The sequence below is a fragment of the Xyrauchen texanus genome, chromosome 32 (genome assembly GCF_025860055.1).
Source record: "Xyrauchen texanus isolate HMW12.3.18 chromosome 32, RBS_HiC_50CHRs, whole genome shotgun sequence".
Lineage (NCBI taxonomy): Eukaryota > Metazoa > Chordata > Actinopteri > Cypriniformes > Catostomidae > Xyrauchen > Xyrauchen texanus.
This window is the reverse complement of record NC_068307.1, coordinates 9034960-9061319: the sequence shown is the minus strand read 5'-3', so window position 1 is coordinate 9061319 and position 26360 is coordinate 9034960. Positions and strand designations below refer to the sequence as shown.

General features: G+C 39.0%; 1 protein-coding gene across 2 annotated transcripts in view; it reads right to left on the bottom strand.

Moving 5' to 3' along the window:
* The window catches only part of pik3c2b (phosphatidylinositol-4-phosphate 3-kinase, catalytic subunit type 2 beta), a 59010-nt gene that overhangs the window by 13590 nt on the left and 19060 nt on the right, over positions 1–26360 (bottom strand). For both annotated transcript variants that reach the window (XM_052101806.1, XM_052101805.1), the window contains exons 8-19: positions 26067–26130; positions 25298–25444; positions 24911–24944; positions 24126–24321; positions 21606–21728; positions 19575–19742; positions 18812–18923; positions 12681–12823; positions 3475–3663; positions 2460–2553; positions 2160–2254; positions 396–576 (exon numbers count right to left, since the gene is read on the bottom strand). In XM_052101806.1, the coding sequence (XP_051957766.1) occupies positions 396–576; positions 2160–2254; positions 2460–2553; positions 3475–3663; positions 12681–12823; positions 18812–18923; positions 19575–19742; positions 21606–21728; positions 24126–24321; positions 24911–24944; positions 25298–25444; positions 26067–26130 (1546 nt within the window). The remainder of the gene's footprint in view (positions 1–395; positions 577–2159; positions 2255–2459; positions 2554–3474; positions 3664–12680; positions 12824–18811; positions 18924–19574; positions 19743–21605; positions 21729–24125; positions 24322–24910; positions 24945–25297; positions 25445–26066; positions 26131–26360) is intronic.

Genomic DNA, 26360 nt, shown 5'->3' with positions numbered 1-26360 from the left:
TTAAGGATAGGAATTTTTAGAAATCATTTTAGAGCCATTTCTAGCTGATGAGACATTCTATAGCTGAGCTAACTAAAAAAAACATATATATTAACTATCAAAGTGCCCAATATTCATCCATGACGTAAAGATTTTATTTATGTCCATGCCTATTTCAGGCCTGGAAATCACTGTTTTTAAAAAAATCCAGACTATTTTCACTGAGCCTAGAACGCTGTAGCTTGTACATTCAAGATAAAAATAGTAAAATCATTGCCACAGCCAACAAAAGTAGGAGTTTAGAAGACTATTCCTTTTAGCAAATTAATCTGTGCTAATGGCTGTTCCAATGATGCACTGGAGAATCGAAAGCCAAGCAAATGTTGAATTTAAACAGTTAAGGTGATGACACTGACCGGTCTGGATGATGGTGAGGCATCTCTGACCCGCAGGGCCACTTTTGCCAGAATGTTGACCAACCAGCACTGCCGATCAAACTCCTCCCTCAAACCACGACCAGAGCAGCAGAACAGAGCGGCCAGCAGGTACTGATACCTCACACTGAACTGAGAGTCCTGAAGTGTATCTTTCAGCAACCTAAAGAGAGAGACAATTGGGAACATTAGTCATTTTATTAAATCATGCTTTTATCCTGACTGTGACTGTCTGAACACTTAAGGGGTGTTCACACATACAGCAACTTACGGTGACAAAGTGACCTAAAGTCATTTATTTTCAATGAGAATTGAATATTTCTGAAGACATGTGTGATAATGACCGTTGCCAATGCAAAAAAAGGTAACACTTTCTATGAGGCCCATATTTATAAAGCATTGTAAATGCATTACAAATGCACTATACTGCATTCCCAATATCTTATAATACACCTTATAATTTGTTATTTCTCATTAATAAATGTAACAGTTATAATACATTATAACACTTAACCTATTTATAGTTATACCTTAAATGAATAATGCATTATAGCAGTCAACATCCAATTTTATCTGCAGAAGTTAATACATTTAATTGTATACAGTAAGTGCTGTCATGCAAAAGCAGCATATGTGATCATATATGATTATAGGTGGTTTTTGGCTGCTTCAAAGTTACAAAAGCAGGGCCTGGGTAGCTCAATGAGTATTGACGCTGACTACCACCCCTGGAGTCACAAGTTTGAATCCAGGGTGTGCTGAGTGACTCCAGCCAGGTCTACTAAACAACCAAATTGGCCCGGTTGCTACGAAGGTTAGTCACATGGGGTAACCTCTTCGTGGTCACGATTAGTGGTTCTCGCTCTCAATGGGGCACATGGTAAGCGGCAACTGAGACTCGTCCACTGCCACTTGGATTGAGGTAAGCAACTGTGCCACCATGAGGACCTAGTAAGTAGTAGGAAATGGGCATGCCAAATTGGAGAGAAAAAAAAAAACCTTACAAAAGCAATGACTTCTTATAAACAGCCGTAATGTAAACTTACTACATACAATAAAAGTTGTCTGCAAATGAGCAGTCGCATGATGTAGGGGCTAGCAATATGAGTGCAGAAAGTGATCAACCTGATACTGTTGGATACTGCAGTTGAGATGGAATGCATATAGTACTAGAAACCAACAGCATAGACACTCCGTGACAATGAGTGAACGCCCCTTTACAGTGCCAGAACCTGTAATACCACACTCAAAAGACATACTAGTACATAGATCGCCACTTGCAGGGTTTAAACCCACAACTTTTGAAGCTGCCGATATTAATTCTGTGAAGTTAGTCGCAGTTGAAGGATCGAGGTTGAAATCTTTGTACTGTAGGTACTGACTGTCCAGGAGAGACAATTACCTCATCTGTACAGCAGCTGGAGCTGTGAGCTGATTTCATACACTCACTTTTATACACACCATACCAAATCAATATGAGAAGGTGATAAATCTCTGTGCATGGCTTTCATGTGTATACTGTACAATACAGCCAAAATTCATGGTGATAACAGGTTAATCTCATTAGCTATGATCAAAGTTCCAAGTTCTATCAAACACATGCATAAAATAAGCACACAACCCTAACGTTGACAAATGTGAAATGCAAGAATGTGAGCCAGTGTGACCTGATTTTTTTCAGTATGTGTGTTTTATATATGTGCACTTTTTTGTTTTGTTTGTATAAGCTGAGGGGAGAGCACACACCAGAAGAGGTAGTGAGCAACGCGCACATCTCCAATGGCCCTTCTCAGCAGAAACCGCACCAGGTGACTGTCCAGATAGCACTCGTACTTCAGAGCCTGTACAATACAAAGAGAAAGAGAAAGTGTGAGAAAAAGTGTTTGGTTGGTGGAGGGGAAAAAGATCATAGGGTGAGAGAACATAAATGGCGGTAGGATATAAACAGATCAAGGTTGGTAAAGGGAGTGAATTTGAAACAAAAGCAGCATGGCAAATGGAACGAGGGGATGAAAAGAAGGAAGTGAGATCCAAGGCCTGTGTTACCTGCACTAACTGAGGAAGGAAGTCCAAAAGCTCAGGATCGGAGATGGAGTCCATCCACTGTACAGCTGTGCGTCTGCACTCCTGATCAGGAAACCTGGATAAAAAAATGTCAAAAACAAACCTAGCTTAACCTCTTAACTCTACGGGGCACAAAACGTTTTTTTATTGTTGTTGTTTTAAGCGCTAAACAATGCTAGTTCTCAAGTGAACATGCAAGCTACTGTGCACAAGCTTCTCTCATAGCTTTCCAAACTTGTATTTTGGAGTTGTTTCTCACCAAAAACCTATCGGATGCCTTCATAAGACTTGGAATATGATGTCCGAGTCACATGGACTATTTTAAGGATACTTTTGGGTCCTTTTTGAAGATTCAAAGCTGAAGCAAGTAATTTCTGCAACACTAGCGCCACCGAATTGAATTGCAAAAATATATAATGTTTTCAAAACAGATTTTTTTTTGAACACACCCCTCATTTGCCATTGATCAAACAAAGAGATAGACCCACCTCCAACTCACGCCATTGGTTAAGTAGCGCTGTTGGGGCAGGTCAAACACAGGAATTTTTAAGGCACCACAAAGACAAAGTGTTTACAGTTTTTTAGAAAATTAACCAATGAATGGCAAACTTGTAATTGTCTCTGCATATTATGCTGGGATAGAAGAAACAAGGTTTTCAAACTGAAAAAAGTTACATACATCAGCTTTAAAGTGAGAGACTATCAACTGCCATTGTTTTGAAAAGACTGACTGGAATATTCATGCAAATAAAGAAAGTCATAAGAGTTTGGAATGACAATTAAAATTTTTAAGTGAACAATTCCTTGAAGACAGAGGGCACTGGGTATCTATCCTGGCTTCTTTCAACAAATGTTCTGCTGGACAATTCTAAAGAGTCAATTCATCATGGTCTACTCAAACCAGCTCGATTGCCAGCCCATGAAAGACAGTCAAGCTCCACTTAGCCACTGGCTAAACAACACAGCTAGCTGTTGCCATGGTTACCACAACACTCACGAGGCATTCAGTAGGCCTAGGGTGTCCAGGTGGTTCATGCATCCCCATTGGCGAAGCAGTGCGTAGATGTCAGGCAGACATGCCCACTCCCAGCTGGGAGCACTGGCCAGGACCAGCGGCAAACGACTGGCCTCCACGTGGCAGAAATAACGCTTTTCCCACAGCAGACGCTTGTCCTCTGGATTCAACCTGGACAGAGAGACAGGGGATAGAGTAATGAAAAATAATTATTTTAATCAGCTAACGTTCTATCTTGATGAAACATATACAGCTAAAAATTTGGAAACCATAACATTCTTCAAATCAGCACTGATGGTAGATAATATAAATACATAAGCAGACATTTCTATAAGGAGCTGAAGCATAACAGTGTTGTCCAGGAAGACTTTAATGCTGTATCCAGATGCACAGCCATGTATGGCTTACAACCATATCATGTACAAAATTGTATCAGAGCTTAAAATAAACTGGGTAAAAGACAACAGCAAGAACTACAATAGTCTACAATAAACAGTTAAAAATAACCCAAGTGAATCTATGCACAACATAAAATGCAAGTTTTCTTTGATTACACTGACATAGCGGACACTGGCTTGGACATTGTAAGATCCAAAATCTGCTTCTGGCGGTAAACACTCCAAAAGGCTCCAGTCCAAGGTAAACAGAAGAGTTCTTTTCATGAGTAGTCATTGAAAATATGGGAGAACTGACAAACACTTACATAGAAACAAGTAATTAGGCTTTAGCCTGTACATTCACTAACAAACCACCATGCTTAAATTTAGGGCTGGGAGATATGACTGTATATATATAGACATTTGCCAACAGTCATATTGATATACAGGTTTATACAATGGCTATCAGTGAGCAGGACTTTTTTTTTTTTGTAAAAAGGGAAAATACCAAGCGGTGCGTGCCCCAAAAAAGTCGAGAAGAAGAATAACTTGTTATTAATTGGTGATGTTAGGGCACAACACAAAGATTAATAGTTTACACTAGCTGAGTAACATCTCAACTTTCCCCATTGATATAGAATGTAACTGTCTGTATATTGGCATTATTACAACAGCTTTGAATGAGGCTCTTCCAATTTCAGAACCGGAACTATATGTTTTATAATATTAGTTTTACTGTCTCAAATGTTACATAATGTGAAGCTGTTTTTGGACTGATGCCAGACTTACGATTCCTAAACCTAAATAAATGAATAAGGAATTGAACGATTCCGGATCCGATTCCCCTTAAAGATTCCGGTTCTTAAGGTCCAGCTCTCAGTTCCAAACTCTAGTTATGAATAATCTTTAGGTCTGTGTAAAGAGAAAATGATCAAGGGAGATGAAGTACCCTTCATGTATTAATCATTTAATTCACTGAATTATCCTGGATTGTTAGTGATATAAAATTTCTCGAAACGTGATCTAAGATTTTGGTCATAGTGACCACCCTTAATTAAAGGTGTGAAAAAAGAAACTGCAATCATGATGTGTTGAAGTCATGATTGGTGCTCTTTTGGGCATTGCCATGCATAGGTCATATCTAATCAGTGAACACTGGCTCAGTGTGCTCATTTGAATGACAAACTCATTAGCTCTCCAAGTCAGTTCTTAAATACATGAACTACAGTACCTGTAAAACACTGTTCAGCTACTATGCCTGCATTTCCTGAAGGATAATAAATCCATGTTTGGGCAGTGGTTTCTCCCTCTAGAGATGTCAGACGTAGGATAGGACCATCGTATCAGATTACCTTTGTGCCTGCTGGGCCATAACCATATGGAGTCATCACAAAGCTCAATATATTAGGGGGAAGAGTTCTAAAAGCTTTATATGGACACACCCATACTCTTTACTGCAACATGCATACATGTCTATCACTTGAAAGTGCATATTCCACAATTCACAGGGGACTGGAAGAGTAGTATTGATTCCTGGCTATAGCTGCGGTCCATCAGTTAATCAATCAGTAAAATGAAACAATCTAATTAGATTGAACATCTAGGTAATGATAGTACATTTCATAATCAGTGTTCTTGCTGAAACAAAAGCAGTAGACAACAAGAAAGACGATTAGATTTTTAAGTTTTACTGTGGATTAATTCTCAGGGTTAAACCCTAGCCTCAAGTACGAGCAATATGACCAAACATTTTAGAATAAAATAACTACAGACACCACAGTTTATTTGCTATATTATCTCTCACTCTCTCACTCTCACTCACGATCCCCCATTTAGCCTTAACAGACTGTAGTGGCAAGTGCTATTAGTGAGCACCTATGAAGGCCGGAACGGTAAACAAGGGGGTGGGTGGCCAGCACCGCGCCCAACCGCCTTTGTCTCCCCAGTGGCGATGTTTTACACACCGCACCAGGTACTCATTTTAGGCTGAGTCAACCTAGGTGAGGCCGGGACCGGTTCAGATAATAGTCACTGGTGTTGGCCATGAGCGGGAATCGAACTCGGGTCGCCAGGTTCGTAGCGCGCTAACCGCTCCACTGCACACACAGACACAGACACACCTGTGCCTTTAAGCAGCTTGGAAAATTCCATAAAATAATGTCAAGACTTTAGACAATTAGCTTCTGAAAGGAGATGTACTGAATTGGAGGTGTACCTGTGAATGTATTTTAAGGCCAACCTTCAAAATCCGTGCCTTTTTGCTTGACATCATGGGATAATAATATTTTTTTTTATTTGTTTTATTTGCAAAGACCTCAGAAAAAAACACTGTACCACGTTCAACTGTACAAATAATAGTATGCAAGTATAAACACCATGGGACGCCATCATACTGCTCAGGAAGGAGATGCATTCATCTCCTAGAGATGAACGTAGTTTGGTGCGAAAAGTTCAAATCAATCCAAGAACAACAACAAAGGACCTTGTGAAGATGCTGGAGGAAACAGATAGACAAGTATATATATCCACAGTAAAACAAGTCATACAACGACAAACTGAAAGACTGCTCAGCAAGGAAGAATCCACTGCTCCAAAACTGCCTTAAAAAGCCAGACTACAGTTTGCAAGTGCACATTGGGACAAAGATTTTACTATTTGGAGAAATGCCCTCTGATCTGATGAAACAAATTTAACCATTTAGCCATAATGACCATCGTTATGTTTGGTGGAAAATGGGTGAGGCTTGAAAGCAGAGGAACACCATCCCAACCGTGAAGCATGGGGGTGACAGCATCGTGCTGGGACTGGTGCACTTCACAAAATAGATGGCATCATTGAGGAAGGAAAATTGGATGTGGATATATTGAAGCAACATCAAGACCAGGAAGTTAAAGCTTGGCCGCCAATGGGTCTTCCAAATAGACAATGACCCAAAGCATACCTCCAAAGTTGTGGCAAAATGTCTTAAGGACAACAAAGTCAAGATATTGGAGTGGCCTCAATCGAATATAACAGTTGTTCTATTACAGGCAGAACTGAAAATGTGTGAGCGAGCAAGGAGGCCTACAAACCTGACTCAGCTACACCAGTTCTGTCTGGAGGAATGGGCCAAAATTCCAGCAACTTAATGTGAGAAGCTTGTGGAAGGCTCCCCAAAACGTTTGACCCAAGTTACACAATATAAAAGGCAACGGCTATCAAATACTAACAAAGTGTATGTAAGACCCACAGGGAATGTGATGATAAAAATAAAAGCTGAAATAAATCATTCTCTCTACTACTATTATGACATTTCACATTCTTAAAATAAAAGTAGTGATCCTAACTGGCCTAAGAAAGGGAATGTGTTCTACAATTAAAAAAAAATTAAGAGACCACTAAACATGTATGGCAGCTATTCCAGTGTCTGTTAAATTCCAACACAAGCACACCTCATTGTCCTTAATGAGGTACTGTTTAGGTGATCATCTGAATCAAATCATATTTAAAGAGGAGAAGTATAAAAACCACTGCTGTGGTCATCACTATCCTCTTGCAATAGGACAAGCTGGATGGCAAAAACAGAGCTAGAAGTACCTCAAAAGTAATTGGAATAAAAACAGGACTATTGACCATGCCAAAAAGAGTTGAAAAGAAAAGTTTTCAGTGAGGAAAAGGGTTAAATTCTGGCTTTACTGGCAGAGGGATACAGCTTGCTTCCATCCTCAATTTCAAAAATGGCAGTTCATAAGAACAAGGTCAAGCAGCAGACATTGTGGACTACAAAGCTACAGACCGGCAGAGGGCGAAAATGACTCTCCACTGACTAGGATGACCACTAACTCATTCAAATGTCACTCAACAACCCTTAGGATGACAAAGTGACCTACAAAAAAAATGGCAAATGGCAGCTGGGGTGAAGTGCATGGCGAGGATGGTTCAAAATAGGCTCCTGAATGTAGGGCTGAAGTTGTGCAAAGCTATAAATAAGCCTTTCATCAATGAGAAGCAAAGAGCCAGGCTAAGGTTCGCAAAAGACCATAATGATTAGACCATATAGGACTGGAGTAAGATCATGTTCTCTGAGGAGTCTGACTTTCAGCTATGCCCAACACCTGGTCGTCAAATAGTTTGACGGAGACCTGGAGTGGCCACAGTGTCTTGCACCCACTGTGAAATTTGGGCTGGCATCGGGCAGATTGTGAAGGACACATGAATATTGCCACATACAAGATCCTGGAAGAAAACTTGTTTCCTTCTGCTCAGACAATGTTTTATTTGTAATGGGGATAAAAGTTGTCAGTAGTTTATAGAATAAAATCAAAATGTTCATTTTACTCGAACACGTACCTATAAATAATAAATCCAGAGAAACGGATATTTTGTAGTGGTCTCATAATTTTTTTCAAAGCTGTATACAGTTGAAGTCAGAAGCTTACATACACCTTAGCGTACATTTAAACTCAGTTTTTCACAAGTCCTGACATGTAATCGTAGAAAAAATTGCCTGTCTTAGGTCAGTTAATATCACTACTTTATTTAAAGAATGTTAAATGTCAGGATAATAGTAGAGAGAATTATTCATTTCAGCTTAAATTTCTTTCATCACATCCCCAGTGGGTAAGAAGTTAACATACACTTTGTTAGTATTTGGTAGCATTGCCTTTAAATTGTTTAACTTGGGTCAAATGTTTTAGGTAGCCTTCCACAAGCTTCTCACAAGTTGCTGGAATTTTGGCACATTCCTCCAGACAGAACTTGTGTCAGGTTTGTAGGCATCCTTGCTTGCACACACTTAAAGTTCTGCCCACAAATTTTCTATCAGACTGAGGTCAGGGCTTTGTGATGGCCACTCCAATACCTTGACTTTGTTGTCCTTGAGGTATGCTTGGGGTCAATGTCCACTTGGAAGACCCATTTGTGACCAAGCTTTTACTTCCTGGCTGATGCCTTAAGATGTTGCTCAATATATCCACATCATTTTCCTTACTCATTATGCCATTTATTTTGTGAAGTGCACCAGTCCTTCCTACAGAAAAGCACCCCCACAACATGATGCTGCCATCCCCATGCTTCACGTTTGGGATGGTATTCTTCGGCTTGGAAGCCTCACCCTTTTTCCTCCAAACGATGGTCATTATGGCCAAACAGTTCAATTTTGGTTTCATTATACCAGAGGGCATTTCTCTAAAAAGTAAGATCTTTGTCCCATTGTGCACTTGCAAAGTGTAATCTGGCTTTTTTAAAATTGCGGTTTTGGAGCAGTGGCTTCATCCTTGCTCAGCATCCTTTCAGGTTATGTCGATATAGGAATCGTTTTACTGTTTATATAGATATTTGTCTACCTGCTTCCTACAGTATCTTCACGAGGTCAACAGCTGTTGTTCTGGGATTGATTCACACTTTTCGCACCAAACTACTTTCATCTCTAGGATACAGAATGCATCTGCTTCCTGGGTGGTATGATGGCTGCGTGGTCCCATAGTGTTTATACTTGTGTACTATTGTTTGTAAAGATGAATGTGGCAACTTGAGGCACTTGAAAATTGCTCCCAAGGATGAACCAGACTTGTGGAGGTCCACAATTTGTTTCTGAGGTCTTGGCTGATTTCTTTTGATTTTCCCATGATGTCAAGCAGAGATGCACTGAGTTTGAAGGCAGGCCTTAAATTATATCCACAGGTACACCTCAAATTCAGTATACCTATCAGAAGCTAAATGGCTAATTGTCTAAAGGCTTGACATTATTTTCTGGAATTTTCCAAGCTGCTTAAAGGCACAGTTAACTTGGTGGTGGATGTAAACATCTGACCCACTGGAATTGTGATAGTCAATTAAAAGTGATATCATCTGTTTGTAAACAATTTTTGGAAAAATAACTTGTGTCATGCACAAAGTAGATGTCCTAAACAACTTGCCAAAACTATAGTTTGCTAATATTAAATCTGTGGAAAAAAAATGAGTTTTAATGACTTGCACCAAAAAAGGTCTGTAAAACTCTGATTTCAACTGTATATGCGTGTAATGCACGCGCACACACACACACACACACCCGCACACGCGCGCGCACACACACACACACACACACACACACACACACACACACACACACACACACAGAGTTTACACCCAGCTCAAACACTCAACCTTTGATCTGGGATCTGGAGACAATTTATGACTGAATATTTCCAGGTTGGTGCAGCTCCAGATTTTACACTGTAGCAAATGTTTCAGAGCTCCACAGAGTCTGAGTAATAAAGGAAGAGAGGAGAAGAAAAAAAAATAGTTGAGAGCGAGGAGGAACAGGGTCAGCTGGGTAGGATATCCACATCAGCTGTCTGTAGCTGAAGGCAACAAAGTGAGCATTGTAGAGCACCAAGCGGTTCTGAACACCATATAATCACTTATATTATATGGGGGAGAAAAGAAAACCAATAAAGCACTGATCCATAAAACCAGTAAGAAATAATAAAGTGTTTTCTTAAGCCAGTACAAAAAAAGAATAGCGTTTTAACATGTACTACATCTATAAATATGGGAATTAATGTATATGTTATGTTTAAGCAATAAGGCAGAATTCAACTGATTAAAGCTGTTATAGAACAGTTACTGCATAATACAAATATTAAGACATAAAAATAGTATTTAAAATGTTGATAAGCAAATTTAATGTGCGATCCTTATGTTAAAGGATATATATAGCCTCTGACATGGAAATCTATGGTTAATAGTTGGGTTTTATGGTTGCTGAATGGTTATATACTTGGTAGCTAGGTGAACAAATGATTTACATAATAGCTGTTACTACATTGAAATTTTTAGCACAGCTGGAATGCTGTATTGACCAATTAGCATCCAGGACGGGAACTTTGCATTTTATGACATCAATTATAAATGATTATAGATAAACGACACATGTGGTGTATAAAATAGCACAAATGTTTCCCCTTTCTCTTTTTCTTCCTTTAGAATTAATTCCACTACCAAATATCCTTAGAATGCTTGAGATATACTTGATATTGCTTAATTCTGCTGCTCTCTTTAAAGACACTTCTTTCAAAGTAATGTTTACATTACGATCATTCATTAACATTAAAAGCACTACTGTAAGTTTTTATAGAGGCCAAATATAAGTACGTATACCCACTACTTGGCCAAGGAGTAGTTCCATTCCCATTAGCTCTCCAGCCTTAAAAGGATAGTTCACTTAAACATTTTTTCATTGTCATTTTTTATTCCCTCACAACAGTTGTTACAATCCCGTATGACTTATTTCCATGGCACACAATAAGAGATGTTAGGCAGGATGTTGGCTTCAGTCAACATTCACTTTCATTGCATCCTCAGAGGAAAGAATGTCATATGGGTTTGGGCAATTTTTGGGCGAACTATCCCTTTAATAGAGTATTTGTCTGCGTCTGATCTCTCCAATACACTCGTTGTCACATCCTGATTTTTCTGACAGTGTGTGAATGCCGCTGTTCCTCCCACTGTCAGGACGGATGGGATGGCAGACATGAACAGAGGACAAAGGGAAGAGGGGAATGCAGGGCGTTATGCCTCCCGGTATAGATAGGTAGGTATGGTCATCAACTGCCACAGCAGTGTGTCTCATCCTCTCATGTGTAACTAAGATGAGGTCCTCAACATCATTCTAAATTATTTGTCCAAACAGAGACATCCTCATTTGGGAGCGGAAAAGAGATTTTCGAGTGTCGCTGAAACATGAGTGATGAAAAACGACAGCTGAATCTGAATTTCACAACATGAGCTGGCTGTTTGATATCTCCAGACTGTAGATATACGATTCTTCAAATCTGATTGGACGGAAGACATTGCACGAGTACCGCATGAGTGCCTCAGAACAGCAGCACTCGGACACTTTACTGTTGGTCTACCTATCAATTAGGTTTAGGGGTTTGCATCACTCTGCTTGTGTTTGTGGCATTCTCAACTAAATTGTAAGACCAGCGCAGATGTGTCTTTAAATTTTTTCCCTGTGAGTTTAAAGATTTATTTGTGGCAACAAAAGACCATTTTTATGCATTATAACTCTGTAAAGTTTGATGGGCATTGAGTCAGCGCATGTCAGTCAGCCAGAGGTTTCTTTTAAGTCATCGTCAATGTCTCTCACTCCACGATCACTTGGATTACTACTGCTACTACTACATTACAGCTGGGAAACAGAGCTGTAAACTAACAGCTTCAGCATTAAGGTTTATAACAGATGAGAAACACAAAAGACAGTTTAATAAAACACATACTCAAGGTTCTTACCATTTAACAGAGTTTTAACAGAGTTTGCAATGACATGTAAATATTATGGCAGAGGAGAGATCGGTTTTTATAGTGAATGCCTCCTGCACGCAACTACCACATATAGCTCGGACAGCTATTTTAACTGCGAATATGTGATATATGTGACCAGAATTCCCATTATCTTCAGCAAGCTGACTTCACTACACTACTGCTTGGGAGTCACAACAGACACAGGTAATCACACAAGCTCAATCGCTCATGCTCTCCATCTCAAAAACACACACAGTGCATGTTTCATGCACAAATGCCAGCCTGCAGGCTCATGCCTGCAGCCAAATCACAGCTGTGATGTAGGGTCATCGAGCACCCTTGCTCGTGTGATATTGTTTTAATATCCTAGGAGATATGATATGTGACTCAAGGTAATTATATACAGAATTGTAGGTGTTAACATAGAAGAGAACAACCCTTTTTTTTTATACAGGGGATGATCTATAACACTTTAAAAGTACGAAAATGCATAATTAGGTCAGGGCTCAGAATTAGCATCAAGAGACCAGACAGCCAACTCACCAGAAAAGAGACTTCTTGTGCAGGACATCATTTAGCTGCCTTTGGCTAACCTGGTCCAGACGGGAGAACTCGTACTTCGGACTGAACTCTGCAGGAGCAGGGGTGCTAAAGCGTACCTCGAATGAAGAAGTGGGAAAGTCCACCTAAAAAAAAAGCAGCAGCACAAAATGAATGACTTAATTGAACTCTTCAATGTATGGCTCAGATAAATGCTTAATTCTATTCTGTTGTTTTTAAATTACAGATAGCAGACTGTAGTTAATAGAATGGTTATGGATATTTCAAACTACCACACGTCAATTTTCTCCAGCTCATGGGTAAAGATGGGGTAAAAGTTGAAGTGGTTTATGATCCAAAGACAAAAGCTGAAGATCACAGTCACAACTGACAGCTGTTTCAACATTCACATTAAAAGCTATAACAAAGCTCCTGGAGGGATCTGGCTCAATGAGCAGCTGAGGATTTCACCTTAAACATGCCAAGTTCAACTGAATGCCAATGCCAGAGATACTATACACAAAAACACTAAAGACATACTGAAACTCCAGCCAAGTGGACCCAGTGACAGGGAGGAAACAAAAACAGATTTCAAAACAAGAAAACCATAATAGCACAATGGAAACGTCTTTAAATGCTGGTTCATGATTGATATGTCTGGGTCTGTTTTCACACTTACACATCTGTCAGTGCCAGTTGAAATCTGGAGTCATTATTACCATAAGCCTCTCAGAATCTTCAACACTTCACCCATTAGCAGAGCAGAACACAGCTACTAATGAATACTGAAGTATACCATCCATTTCATGACCTTCATACCAACTGTTTGGGACTGTTTGTATGCATTGCAATTTCACATAAGCTCTATTTATAAACTCCATCAGCACTGTGTAATAGGGAATTTATTTCTCAAACCTGCTGATAAAAACATCTCAAACAAGCCTATGCTGGTTTTCTGGTCTAAGCTGATCTTGCAGCATGGCCAAGCGGTTTTCTTTTTAAGCTAGTTTGCTGGTCGGCCAGCTAGTCTCCCAGTCTGATAAGTGCCCAAAACTCCTCTAAAACCAGCAAACCAGACCAGCCTGGGAGACCAGCTATGGGGTGAATGACAAATAAGGTTGTCCGTGGCAATAAAAATGAAAAATCTAGTTTAAAACAGAAGTTTTTTTATTTGTTTTTTCTTTTTAAAAAACAAAACATATATACCGAATCTAAAACATGTCAAGTGGTATAACCATCAAAAGAAGTTAAAATGGGGCCTGGGTAACTCGGCGAGTATTGGCGCTGACTACTACCCCTGGAGTCACAAGTTCAAATCCAGCCAGGTCTCCTAAGCAAACAAATTGGCCCTGTTGCCAATGTATAGCTACAAGGGAGTAACCTCCTCGTGGTCGTGATTAGTGGTTCTCGCTCTCAATGGGGTGCGTGGCACGTTGCGCGATGAACGTGGAGAGTAGCATGAGTCTCCACATGCTGGGAGTCTCCACAATATCATGCACAACAAGCCATGTAATAAGATGCACGGATTGACGGTCTCAGAAGCGGAGGCAACTGAGACTTGTCCTCCGCCACCCGGATTGAGGTGAGCAACCGCGCTACCACAAGGACCTACTAAGTTGTGGGAAATGGGCATTCCAAATTAGGAGAAATGAGGATAAAAAAAAATGAAAAAAGGGGGGCCTGGGTACCTCAGAGAGTATTGATGTTGACTACCACCACTGGAGTCCCGAGTTCGAGTCCAGGGCGTGCTGAGTGACTCCAGCCAGGTCTCCTAAGCAACCAAATATGCCTGGTTGCAAGGGAGGTCACATGGGGTAACCAACTCGTGGTCACTATAATGTGGTTCTCGCTCTCAGTAGGGCAAGTGGGGAGTTGTGCGTGGATGCTGCGCAGAATGGTGAGAAGCCTCGACAGGCACTACGTTGACACGGTAACATGCTTATCAAGCCACGTTATAAGATGCGTGGATTTACGGTCACAGACGCGGAGACAACTGAGATTTGTCCTACACAACTTAATGAGTTTAATACATTTCGTACAAACATTTTTGAGTAACAAATATCTTTTTTTTTTTTGGTTTGTTTTTAAGTTGAGCCTTCTCATAAAATGTCAAAATATCAGTTTTTTTTTCATTCGAAAACGCATTGATTTTGCTATGTCTAGATCTACATGAGATTTCTCCACTGGAAATGGAGACTTTCAAAAACTCTCTCCAAAACTTTAAGAAACTAAGGTTTTAAAATGTAAACGGATTAGTGTGGATGTGGCCTTTGATTTGGTGGACAAAAGTTTTTCAAACGCTAATATTATTGTAAAACCTTTTTTTTTTTAAAGAAATGACAAACGGTTATTCTAAATGTTTTATGCCAACATTTTTTTTTTTTTTTTCAAGAAAGAGGTTTTTAGTTTTTTTTACTGTATCTGGAGGGTAACACCAATTAGACATTTTTTTTTACACCAAGCCCCAGAACAAATATCAAAATGGATTTGAACTCAGAAACTGAAAACAAATAGTTTTTCATGAACTGCAATTTTTATGTATTTTTGAATAACTTACAAGATCAGGACAAAACAATTAGCATCCCGCCATTGACCCCCAGAACAAAATGAGGTAAAACTTCTAGATTGATAAAGTGGGACTTGGCTAGGAGTGAAAATCTTGAACAATCACAAAGAATTTCCAATGAAGTGTGAACAAAAAAAAGTTGAAAAAGAATGTGAAAAATGGGGTCACAGAAAATGTGAGCGAGATAGAGCGAATAGCAGCAACGGATAGGACAAGGAGGAAAGCTAAGAAGAGCGAGCACACGTTAGGCAGGAGTTTAATGATTCCCAGATGTGCCATTAGACCCAGATGCATCTAGGTGGTGGGACAGCTGAACGAGCAGATTGCAGGAACCACCACACACTGAACGACCTGAATAGTCTCAGGACATTAAAGAGGGGCAGAGTCTACTGAATAGGCACAGGACCAGGCTTTTCTCCAAGATTTAACTGCACAGCCCACTGCCCTCAGACAAAGCCATGCCATTTGGGCACAAAAGAGCTCTGTTGGCACTGCCATGTGCAGGCTTGGCACACGGAGACAGTAGAGAGAAGAGCGGAGTTTGTTTGGTAGGAGGCCTGAGCAGAGGGTGGGAATTTTACAGAGGCACGATCCATGCAAGGATAAAACCATGTGCACACATGATTTACTACACAAGTACAAGATGGTACCAGTGGGGAGAAGGGTTGAATCGATACCAACATTTTTGCATTTCAAAGCCTAGAAAGTCACAGGACCGAGGTACAATTCTGCAACAGAGCTCACTGCTCACACACATTCCATATTTCTTAAACTGCATGAAAACACACAGGAAATGCAAACACTCAATGTAAAACTGCAATAACTAATTTTAACAATGTTCTGATGGTCCTCTCATTAATGTTTTTACAAAACTACAATACTTCATACTTGTTGAGCTTCAATAATAATTAAATTCTGCCATACAAAGAGTGTAAACGCACATCTGGATTTGATTTATAGATGCATTACAGAATGAAACGGTAAATGAAACGGTAAATTATGAAACATAAAATTCGGTAAATGCATTAAAACTAGAGTGGTCAGAATTAATGCATGCAATTTATTAAAAAAAGTTTAACGCATTAATTTTTCTTAAATCGCAGTTAGTGCATTTACATGAATACAACAAATCAGCATAAAAAGTTGTTGGAAGGGCGGAACCTTTGTAATATGTCTCCCCGGAGTCATTATACTGACGCAACACACACACACAGACACACACACTAATGATATTTGATGTACAAAACAAGCCCAGATGGGACTTGATAGAAATCAAGAATTTTTCAGTCTATGTAAGGAGCATTTTAATTACCACAGAAGCACATCAAGTCTTAACTATCACTATAATGCAGAACGAGACATTTTTGTCAGCAAGCTTTTCATGACGAGTTAAACGTGGCACTAGAAGCTTGCGTTGCTGCCCTGACACATATGAAAATGCAACCTATGTGGGGGCTAGTTCTTTTAATTAGTCAACCTCACAAATAGACTGTGGGAAACATTTCATGTTAATTGAATTGGTGCTATTTCAGTGCATTTCTTTCTTTATACTGTGGAAGGCTTTGTTTGGAAAATGTTATAGCATTGTTACATATTGTTTTGTTTTCTTTCCTAAGATGGAAATAAATGCATTTTGACAGAAAAAGAAGTATATATTCACTCTAGTGTCAAATTTCAGCACTTTCAAAATCTGCAATTAATCACGATTAACTATAAAAAATTATGTGATTAAATGTTTTAATCGATTGACAGCACTAATTAAAACAGCTGTCATTTATTTTAAATGTCAATGCATTCACTTTTATGTTTCACATAACACTGCCTCAACTGGCAAACTGTGGTGAGTAGCAACCTTTGTGATTACCTTTTTAGTACCAGTATAACATGCAAACCTAAGGAGTGTCGTTACAGAGAGCGGCAGTAAAATATCATGTCTTAGTGTGTTTAAACAGGATATTAATGCATATGGAGGAAGTGACTCAGTGTGCACAGGGAGGTCTGGGGTGACAGGTCTCAGGTGTGTGTGTGACTGTCTGTATGTGGTGTTTCCTGCACACCCTAATCACCAACAGCAGCACTGCACCACTGATACATCTACAGTGCCACGGCAAATGATGTTCTACTTAATCGGACTATTGAGTTTGCAGTCTGAATTGGATGCGATTAGAAAGAGATACTGATAAATAAATTCAAAAACAATAAATAGACCACATCCTCTTGAATGGTCTTTGCCAGTGCAAGCAACAACAGACATACAGCACAACCTCAGTCACCATTCACTTGCATTTCATCTTTTTACCATACAATGAAAGTGAATGGTGACTGATCCTTCCTTGGATGATCTCCTTGTGTGTTCCACAGAGGACAGTAATATGGGTTCGGAACAATGCGAGTAAATGAAGACACAATTTGTATTTTGGGATGAACTGTCCCTTTAAGGTTTGGGAGACTTAAATTCACTCCACGAGCAGAGCTGATGAATAAGCCACACCCCTTGTTTCCAAAACCTTGCACATGAAAGATACCGAAGAGACCGACTCTGAGAAGATAATCATCATTACATGGTTGTCACACACAAAAGTAGCAAAATAGCGCCCTCAACTGACAACGGTTTTGAAAAACATGGCATAAAAATGGCTTTAAGCCTCAATATTTCACTGCAACTACAGCATTATGAGAAGATGCAAAATTATTGACATACAGAAAGCATCATAGACTGCAGCCCGCAGACACATTGTGGTTTGCCGTTTACAGAGTCCAGAACGGTCACAGAGACTGGTGAGATATCTCAGGACACTTATTTCATTAATATCTTTCAGAGAGTAGGGCAATTTTTTGCATACCTTCTCATGAAATTTTTTTAGCTTAAAGCACCTTTAATTTTGTTAAGGGTATAGTTAGGACAAATTATTGTGTTTTTAGCTCTACACCAAAAATACAATCAGAGCAAAACCATAAAAATGGTTTGACATTTAGTTGTGTTTTCAGCCTATTTTCTGTGCATATCGTTTTGCCGAGGTATGTATACTGTAGATGTGTACAGAAGCTGTGAGAATGTAGTGTTGCTCTTTCTCACTCTGCAGAGCTATCTGACCTACTTTTAGGATCTTCAGCAGGCAGAGGGACAATCCCTTCCTACATTTTCACTTGCCTGACCTTATTACTGGCAAAGCTATGAGCCAAACATGGAATATACTTTCAATTTTGGAGAAGAAAAAAAAAGAAATAATCCTTTATCAACCAAGACAAAAGCCTTTAAAAACATACTACTTCTCTCTTATATTCATGGTGAAGTTATGCATATAACCTTGGACAACAGGAAAAAGTGAGATGGTTGTTTTAACAGGTAGGCTTATCCTTAGAACTGATAATAGCCTATTTGGCACATTGCAGTCTCCAGCATAAAAGGTGGATTAACCCAATTAAAGGTAAAGACAGAGACAAATGTGTGAAGGAAAATGAGCTTGCAGTGCAATTCAAAATGGGTGAGGTTTATCTGTTTTATATTATACAGCAAGATAAGAAAAAAAAAAAGAGTTTACTGTAAGATTACACAAATCAACCGAACCTGGAGGATTACGCTGTCTGGCTGGCTAAAGTTGGGCGTACTGGACCGAGCATTTCCACTGCCTGGAGTTGAAGGCCAGAGACCAAGCAGCTTCCTCCCACACGTCAGAACACTTAGGAAAAGGGAAAATGGGGGGTTCAGCCACGCTTAAACAACACCTAACATCCGCTTATGGTTGTGCAAACAAGCAACAACAGGATATGGACAAGGATGGAGTAGAAATACATACATACTTGGCCTCACAAGTACATTTTAGATTTATCTTAAGAGAATAGGTAAATATATTTGCTAGTAATGTTACATGGACTACTCAAACAAACATGTCAACCTTCCAAATAACTGGAACAACTCTTACATCTCGGCTATTGAGTAGCTTGTTTCTTAAAGTTCAAACAACATGGAAGTCATAGTTGACATCATCCTTAAAGCATGAGTATACAACTAATGACATATGACCTAGATTAAAAGCCATTTCATTTGACTACTCTACAGTTGGTTCATTAGATATTTGACTTTGGCTTCTACAAAGTTGTTTCATCCTTTGTTTTGACATACACTCAGACTGACATACACTAAAATATGCTTTTTGGAGTGTCTGTGGCGTTCGTAGGCCGCAGTAGACTTGCAGCAGTTGGCCTGTTATGATCGCCACAACTGGTTTATTGTAGGAGGTGAGTATCAGCAGAACTCTAGTGCTTAAAGAGTCTGTTTTCATGCCCTCCAGTAACAGATGCACTCCATGATTTGATAGATCCATTCTTACTGTCTAAAGTTGAATAGGGGCATGGTGACCCAGCCAAGAGCTTCTATACTGCGTTTCTGCTTGCTCTTCTCCTCCGCCCCGGCAGGGGGCGGTAAAGGGGTGGCGTATAGCGTCACGGTAAGCAGTGACTCCCTTGGCAACTGGTTGATCTGGATGGGGAAACAAACTCTATATTTTGAAATAGATGGAGAAAAAAATATATATATTAATATAATTCCTGTCTTAAAAAAAAAATTACGTTCACAACAACTGAATGCATATCAAATGTTTTTATTTTTATTTAGTTTTTACCATCTGTGACATAGATCGGTATTTTGGAGGAGTGTAAAAAAATAAAAATAAATACTGAATCAGACTGCTGACATTTTCAATTCCGAACCCAATTCAGAACTCTTATTTAACTCAACGTTCCTCACAATAGTGCAGTTGATTTATACCCTGAAAGCACATGTTCATCGCCCAGTCTATTTGATGTGTGTGTGTTTACATCTGTAAGATGTTTTAAAGGTTGTTTGCTCATCTGCAATACATCTATTACATGTTTCCTTTCGGATGTCAATAAGACATTCAGCAGATGTCTTAAAGACGTTTTTAATTTAGAATGCTGGTAAATCTGATCTATAAAGATGTTTAACAGATACTAGAGCAATAGTAAAAAAATTCAATAATTTACTCACCTTAATGCTATCCCAGATGTGTATGATTTTCTTTCTTCTGAGCACAAAAGATTTTTAGAAAAATATCTCAGCTCTGTAGGTCCTCACAATGCAAGTGAATGGTGGCCAGAACTTTGAAGGTCCAAATAGCAAATAAATCAGCATAAAAGTAATCCATACAATTCCAGTAGTTAAATCCATGTCTTCCGAAGCAATATGACAGGTGTTGGTGAGAAACAGATCAATATTTAAGTCATTCTCCTTCCTGCCCAGTAGGTGGTGATATGCACATAGAATGTGAATCGCCAAAAACAAAAGCAGAATGTGAAATTGAAAGTGGAGATTTCTAGTAAACACCCACACCTATCATATCGCTTCAGAAGGCATGGATTTTACCACTTGAGTCATACGGATTACTTCAAAGTTCTGGTCACCATTCACTTGCAATGTATGGAGCTAGAGCTGAAATATTTCCTAAAAATCTTTGTGTTCAGCAGAAGAAACAAAGTCATACACATCTGGGATGGATGGGGGTGAGTAAATGATGAGAGAATTTTTATTTGTGGGTGAACTATCCCTTTAATTAGAATGTGATGCTTTCCAGATGAATCACTCTTAAACAGACATCTCGAAGATGTACTTGTGCTATCTGGGTTGTTAACAGCTTTAGCTTGAATAAGATGGGGGGCAGCAAAATCAGCCAGTGGAGCAATGGCGAGGTATAAGTCCTCATCGTTATTTTATGTCATTGCTTAATTCTAATAAATATGCAAGGGTAGGTTAATGTACAATGTACACAATTATTTAGAAGCATTGCCTATTCAGACTAATATGGGTAATATTTAAATGAAAATTAGAATTAGGCACTTTAGTGTTTTTGAAATGGCAACGTGATTCCATCTAGTATAAAAAGGTTCCCGCATGCGTATTCACATTGCAGAATAAATTCTTGTGGTAAAACATGACAGATAATCTTTTAAACCAGTTTTTACTAATTAAGCATAGACTTCTTTATTTCGAAAGACATTCGTAGAGAGGAAGGAGCTCTGAGAGTGATTCACAATGGCTACGCTTGGAGTTGCAACAGTATATTTACACCTACATACCGGAGACAAAAGAGCAGGATGGAGAAAATAAATGACAATTGTCTACTTAAATACCCTAAGACAATACCATAACTCTACAATAAGGGGGCAGAGTACAGAAAATAGCCACAGGAAGCTGAGCTGGATGAGCTATTTTGAAACTGTCCTCTGAAGTACTAGGTAAACAAACCTAGATCTAACATGTGACTCTGTCCTGATAACTTTCAAGTATAAGTTCAAAAGTAAAAGTAAGAGTGTAGCATGTGTTTTGCAGTTGGTTTTAGGCTCACCTCTGCTCCCAAACCACCAAGTGGAAGAGATATTTGCTGACTGACTGTTTACTGGTGTGCTGGGGTGCACAGAGCTCCACCCCCCCATGGGTGAGAGAACAGGACAGGAAGAAATTTTCATAACTGTGTTTGTGAAAGAGAGAAAAAGTGAGAACAGCAAATTGCAGCTAACAGTGGACATTTTACAACACTGGCTTTTCAATAAAACATGAATACTGGTGGTGAATCAAGAGAGCAGCTTAAAAAAAAAAGTAAGAAAAATGAAGATCAGCAGTCATATACTCTAACTGCGTTCTAAACTGATAGTTCCAACTCTTGTATTGGATGAGCCACATTCAAAGCCGTTGTAAATTAACTATAAAAGCACTCATTCTGCATTAGTGCGATAAGTTGCTACATTGCTTGGCATCCGTAAACTCCCATAATGAACTGCTGTATATTACTTGGCGAAAGAATGTTTAATTTAAATTACTATTAATAACATGCAACTCTTAATTGAACGTTGGTGTCATTTATTATATTGCTGTTGCCACTGTTTGACAAGCAACAGCACAGTGAGCCTTATAGTGAATTTACCATAGAAATAGCATTTTCTACCATAGATAGAAAAACAACTGAAAAACAGCACAGATGGGAAAAAAAAAAAATGTCTTTGGTGTGAACGGCTTCTCTATTTTGTCTTGTGCCTCTCGTGGCTTATTGCTTTAATAAATGAAATATTCTTGCCATTACTCTGTGGCGTTTTTCACCTTGAGAAAGCCACAATTCCCATGTGACCGGCACAGCTGTTTACTTTATTCAAGAGAAATCAAACATGTGTTTAAATTTGATTTAACCACTTCAGTTAATGGTTGTGGAAACCTTGCTATCTTTTTCGATTCAGTCTTTCTAATCCCAACATTATCCAATGTTCTATACATCATTCATCCCAAGTTGAAGCACTTGGAGAGTTCTAAATGGGAAATGAACTCTCCGGAGGCTGATTTAAATAGAAGGAGAAACATTCCCAAGCTAAATGGTAATGGAGGAAGGGAAAACAAGCGAGTGAAATGCTAATGTAACAATTTTGAAATACTGATCTGAAGATCCACAAAACACTCCAGGAGAAAAAAATAAATAATAAAAATTGCATTACAAAAACTAGTGGCAAAACTGTATGACACGAGTATGACATTTACATTCTTGGGTTAACTATACCTTTAAAGAAACTGCCCTTTCCCTGAGATTACATTTGTGCCTTTTTTGTAATGAGTAAGTTTGAATAGGAGTAAAGGAATCTGATCCTAGATCAGCCTAGAAATGCTCTTGCATGATTGCCTCATATTGCTTAAAGCAGATGGCATTCAAGAGAGCGTCAGCCCTCCATCACCACTACACAGGTGCCTGGTGACCAGCCTGCCCTCCGCCTGGCCTCTAGAGGTCAAAGGTCAAGCTGGGTTCCCATACACACTCCTTTGTGATGGCTTGTTCTCCAGTCAGCATCAGTTTCAGAGAGACAAAGAGCATTAGTCCAGGTCAGTGGGCGGGAGAGACCATTCCCGTTATACACAGAGGAGAGGAGGCTATATTACTTTATCACTGAATGACTGGGCGAGGTGTAATGAAATGTAGGGTTGGCCAGTATCTGTCTCCATGCTGCTGGGAGCAATTGCTGCAGTTCATTTATATTGCTATGGGTGTAGATGGAGAAAAGGGAGAGAAAAGAGGGTATGCAATTCTCAAATTCTGTCCACCATAACGCTGAATAATCCGCCTGGATTACCAAGGGGATCAGCAATGCGAACAGCTGGTGTACAGCTGCGTTTCGGATGCCTCAACTTCCCCAATGTTTCCTATTGTTTTATTTCCAAAGCCCTCAAAAGAAATAAAAATTCTAACATTCATTTATTTCCCTTATTGTTTTGAATTTCGTTCTAGTTTCAGTTTCTGGTTCATATAAGGTGCAATGCAGCATGTAAAATGATATCATGGAAAGCCTTCTCAAAAACCTGTAATTCCAGATTGCTAATCTGTTTGCATCTGCACAACAATCGAAACGTTTAACACTGCAAATCTGTACTCGCTTGACCCCACAATATGGTCCACTTTCATATTCACTGTCTAAAATCTAAGAGTAAAGTGCTCTAAATTGCCATTTTTAGCCATATGGCACTATATGAGTGCAACAGTGCCCGCTCATTTTGTCATCCCTTTTGGTTCCAGTTTTATTTTTCCCCATTCATTTCTTGCATAGGGATTTAATTAAAACCTCCAAAAAATATTTAGAAGCCATGAACAACCTATTTACCTATCTCAGAGCTGGACTGTCTTTACAGGTTTACAAGTTATCATTGAAAATCATTTCGGCTATGGAAAAAATGAATGGGATTTTTCCTTCGAGAACCCGACTGTTAAGAAAGAGAAATAAGCCATTTGTAGGTTGCAGCCTGACAGCAACATTGGCTAAACCAATGGCAAGAAGGTGGGACTATGCGTTTGTTCCCCAATCTGATAAAGCTTAATTGATAAAGGCATCGCTACCTGGCAGCCCATGTGATGGGGATGCGATGAGCCGCATACATGCTAAAAGAAAGGACATTGGTGATCGTTCCAGCTTCCTGTATGGGGGCTGTTGCTCTGCTGCTGTGTGGCATGGTGTGAAAATTAGCATTGAAAGTGCTACAGTAGAGCTCAACAAGATCCAAGATGACTGCGGTCAACTTCTCTACTATTTTTGCTGTAAAGAAAGAAAAACAAAAGTTATATTAAGGGTCATATTCTGTGCTGTAATCATAACATGGCTCTGATGGTTGATTAATTCTGATTATATATCATTTTTACATTTTGTGGTCAAATATATTTATATAAATGACCTGTATAATTGACAATTTTCAAAAACAATGCATTACAAATCTATTAATATTTCATTTCCATTTACGTATTTATTTGGTAATTTGTCATGTAATAAGCAGGGTAATGTACAGTAAAAATAGGGGTAATACAAGACCGCCCCTGCAATGACAGCACTTTCCATTTGCCTCTGATTTCATGAATATAAAAAACTGATAAGATTTTAAAACTCTAAAAAAAGGCCAATTCCACTGTAGCTATCGGAGTCTTAAAACCAGCTGTTCCTTTATTTATGTGTTGGATGGAGTGGCTATTCACTTAAAAATGTATATTGGGACAGGGTCTGGGGGAGTATTAAATGTTGCACACGTCCTGCACAAGGCTGCGCATCCTTCCTGTTTATTCCTATCAGAGATCACAGACTTCCTCGCAAAGGATGCTACATAAACACTTCTCCAAAAAAAACATTACCGTACCTCTATTTTCTCTTTTTGCCAAGACACTGACATCCTATGAAGGGAAACAGAAACACACAAACACATAAGGATGCATCCTATAAATACATCTAAAAGTGTCCTTTCTGTAGTGTAGTGGAAATGAAAGTGGTACACCCCCTGCCTAAAAAAAGCATGCACGACAGGAACATATTTCTAGCAAGATTAGCAGTTTCAAGGGTTAGTGGTTTGAGCAAAGCAAAGCAATGTCTGTCTAGTCATTTGAGGAACTAGAAACAGCAGCTAAAACTGAAGGTTTGAAGCAATGCGTCTGTGTTCACTTTAGAGCAGCCAGCCAAAAAGCACTGATATATGCATCATCAGGTTTCTGAAACATTTCTTGATCCAAAATTGTGTGTTTGATCCTACCTTCTGCACTTTAGGTTGTAGTCTGCAGGGGCACGCTGGCAGCTGGTTGAGGGCAGCAGTGATGTCAGGTGTTTCAACAGATGCTAGAGAGCTACACAGGGCCTTTACTGACTGCACTAACCGCTCCACGTGCAATGGCAACTCCACCTGCAAGAGATGGCAAACAAGAGTAAATCATTTGAGGGAAAGGGAGGAAAGGCAGTTTTAAATACCCTACAGGGCATTTGATTTCGATGTCAACATGAAAGACAGTCTGCAACCCATTCTACTTTATAATATGACATATTACCGAGTAAAACAGGATACTGAACATTGAGGACTTTATTGGATCTTGAAAAGCGGTCTCTATTAATTAATAGAGAACAGATGATTAATTAATTGTGATTATGACAATTAATTGTCTCTTTTTGGGCTTTCACGATTTATTGTCAAATATCTTAAGGTGCAAGTGTGCTACATACACCTCAAGTCTTTTTTTAAATGTTTTATTTTGAATATATAAATCAAATAATGAAAATAGGAATATACGATTTCCTTTTAAGGCTTTAAAACTATATGAAGGTCTTGAAAAATTTCTACATACTTTAAGTCTCTATTTTTTTGTCAACTTTAATTTTGGTCAATTTTACATTTACACTGTTGTTTTTGGAACTTATAAGATACACATATACACATTTTTTATTATTATATAATAATATTTTAATGCTCTTCGATTAAACAAATGCTGTATTAATTCTCATGAAGCAAAAACTGTTTGAAATAAAATTACCTCGGATAAAAGGAAGGATTCTGCCTCATTGTGAAAGGTGTCCAGGAGTAGGGTCAACGCCTCCCTGTGATAAACAAATGGTTAGGGGTTAGAGTCCAACTTTATATTGTGTCTTTAACTACTAGGTACTAACATTCAAATTTGTTGTTCTACAAAATTTCACATTATTCACATTTCCTGCTACTGAGGTAGAAGTATGGCTAGGTTTAGGGTAGGGTTAGGTTTAGGGTAGTAAGGTTAACAGTGTAACTGCAGATTAAATTAAATGCAAGTTCAATGTGACAAAACATAGGT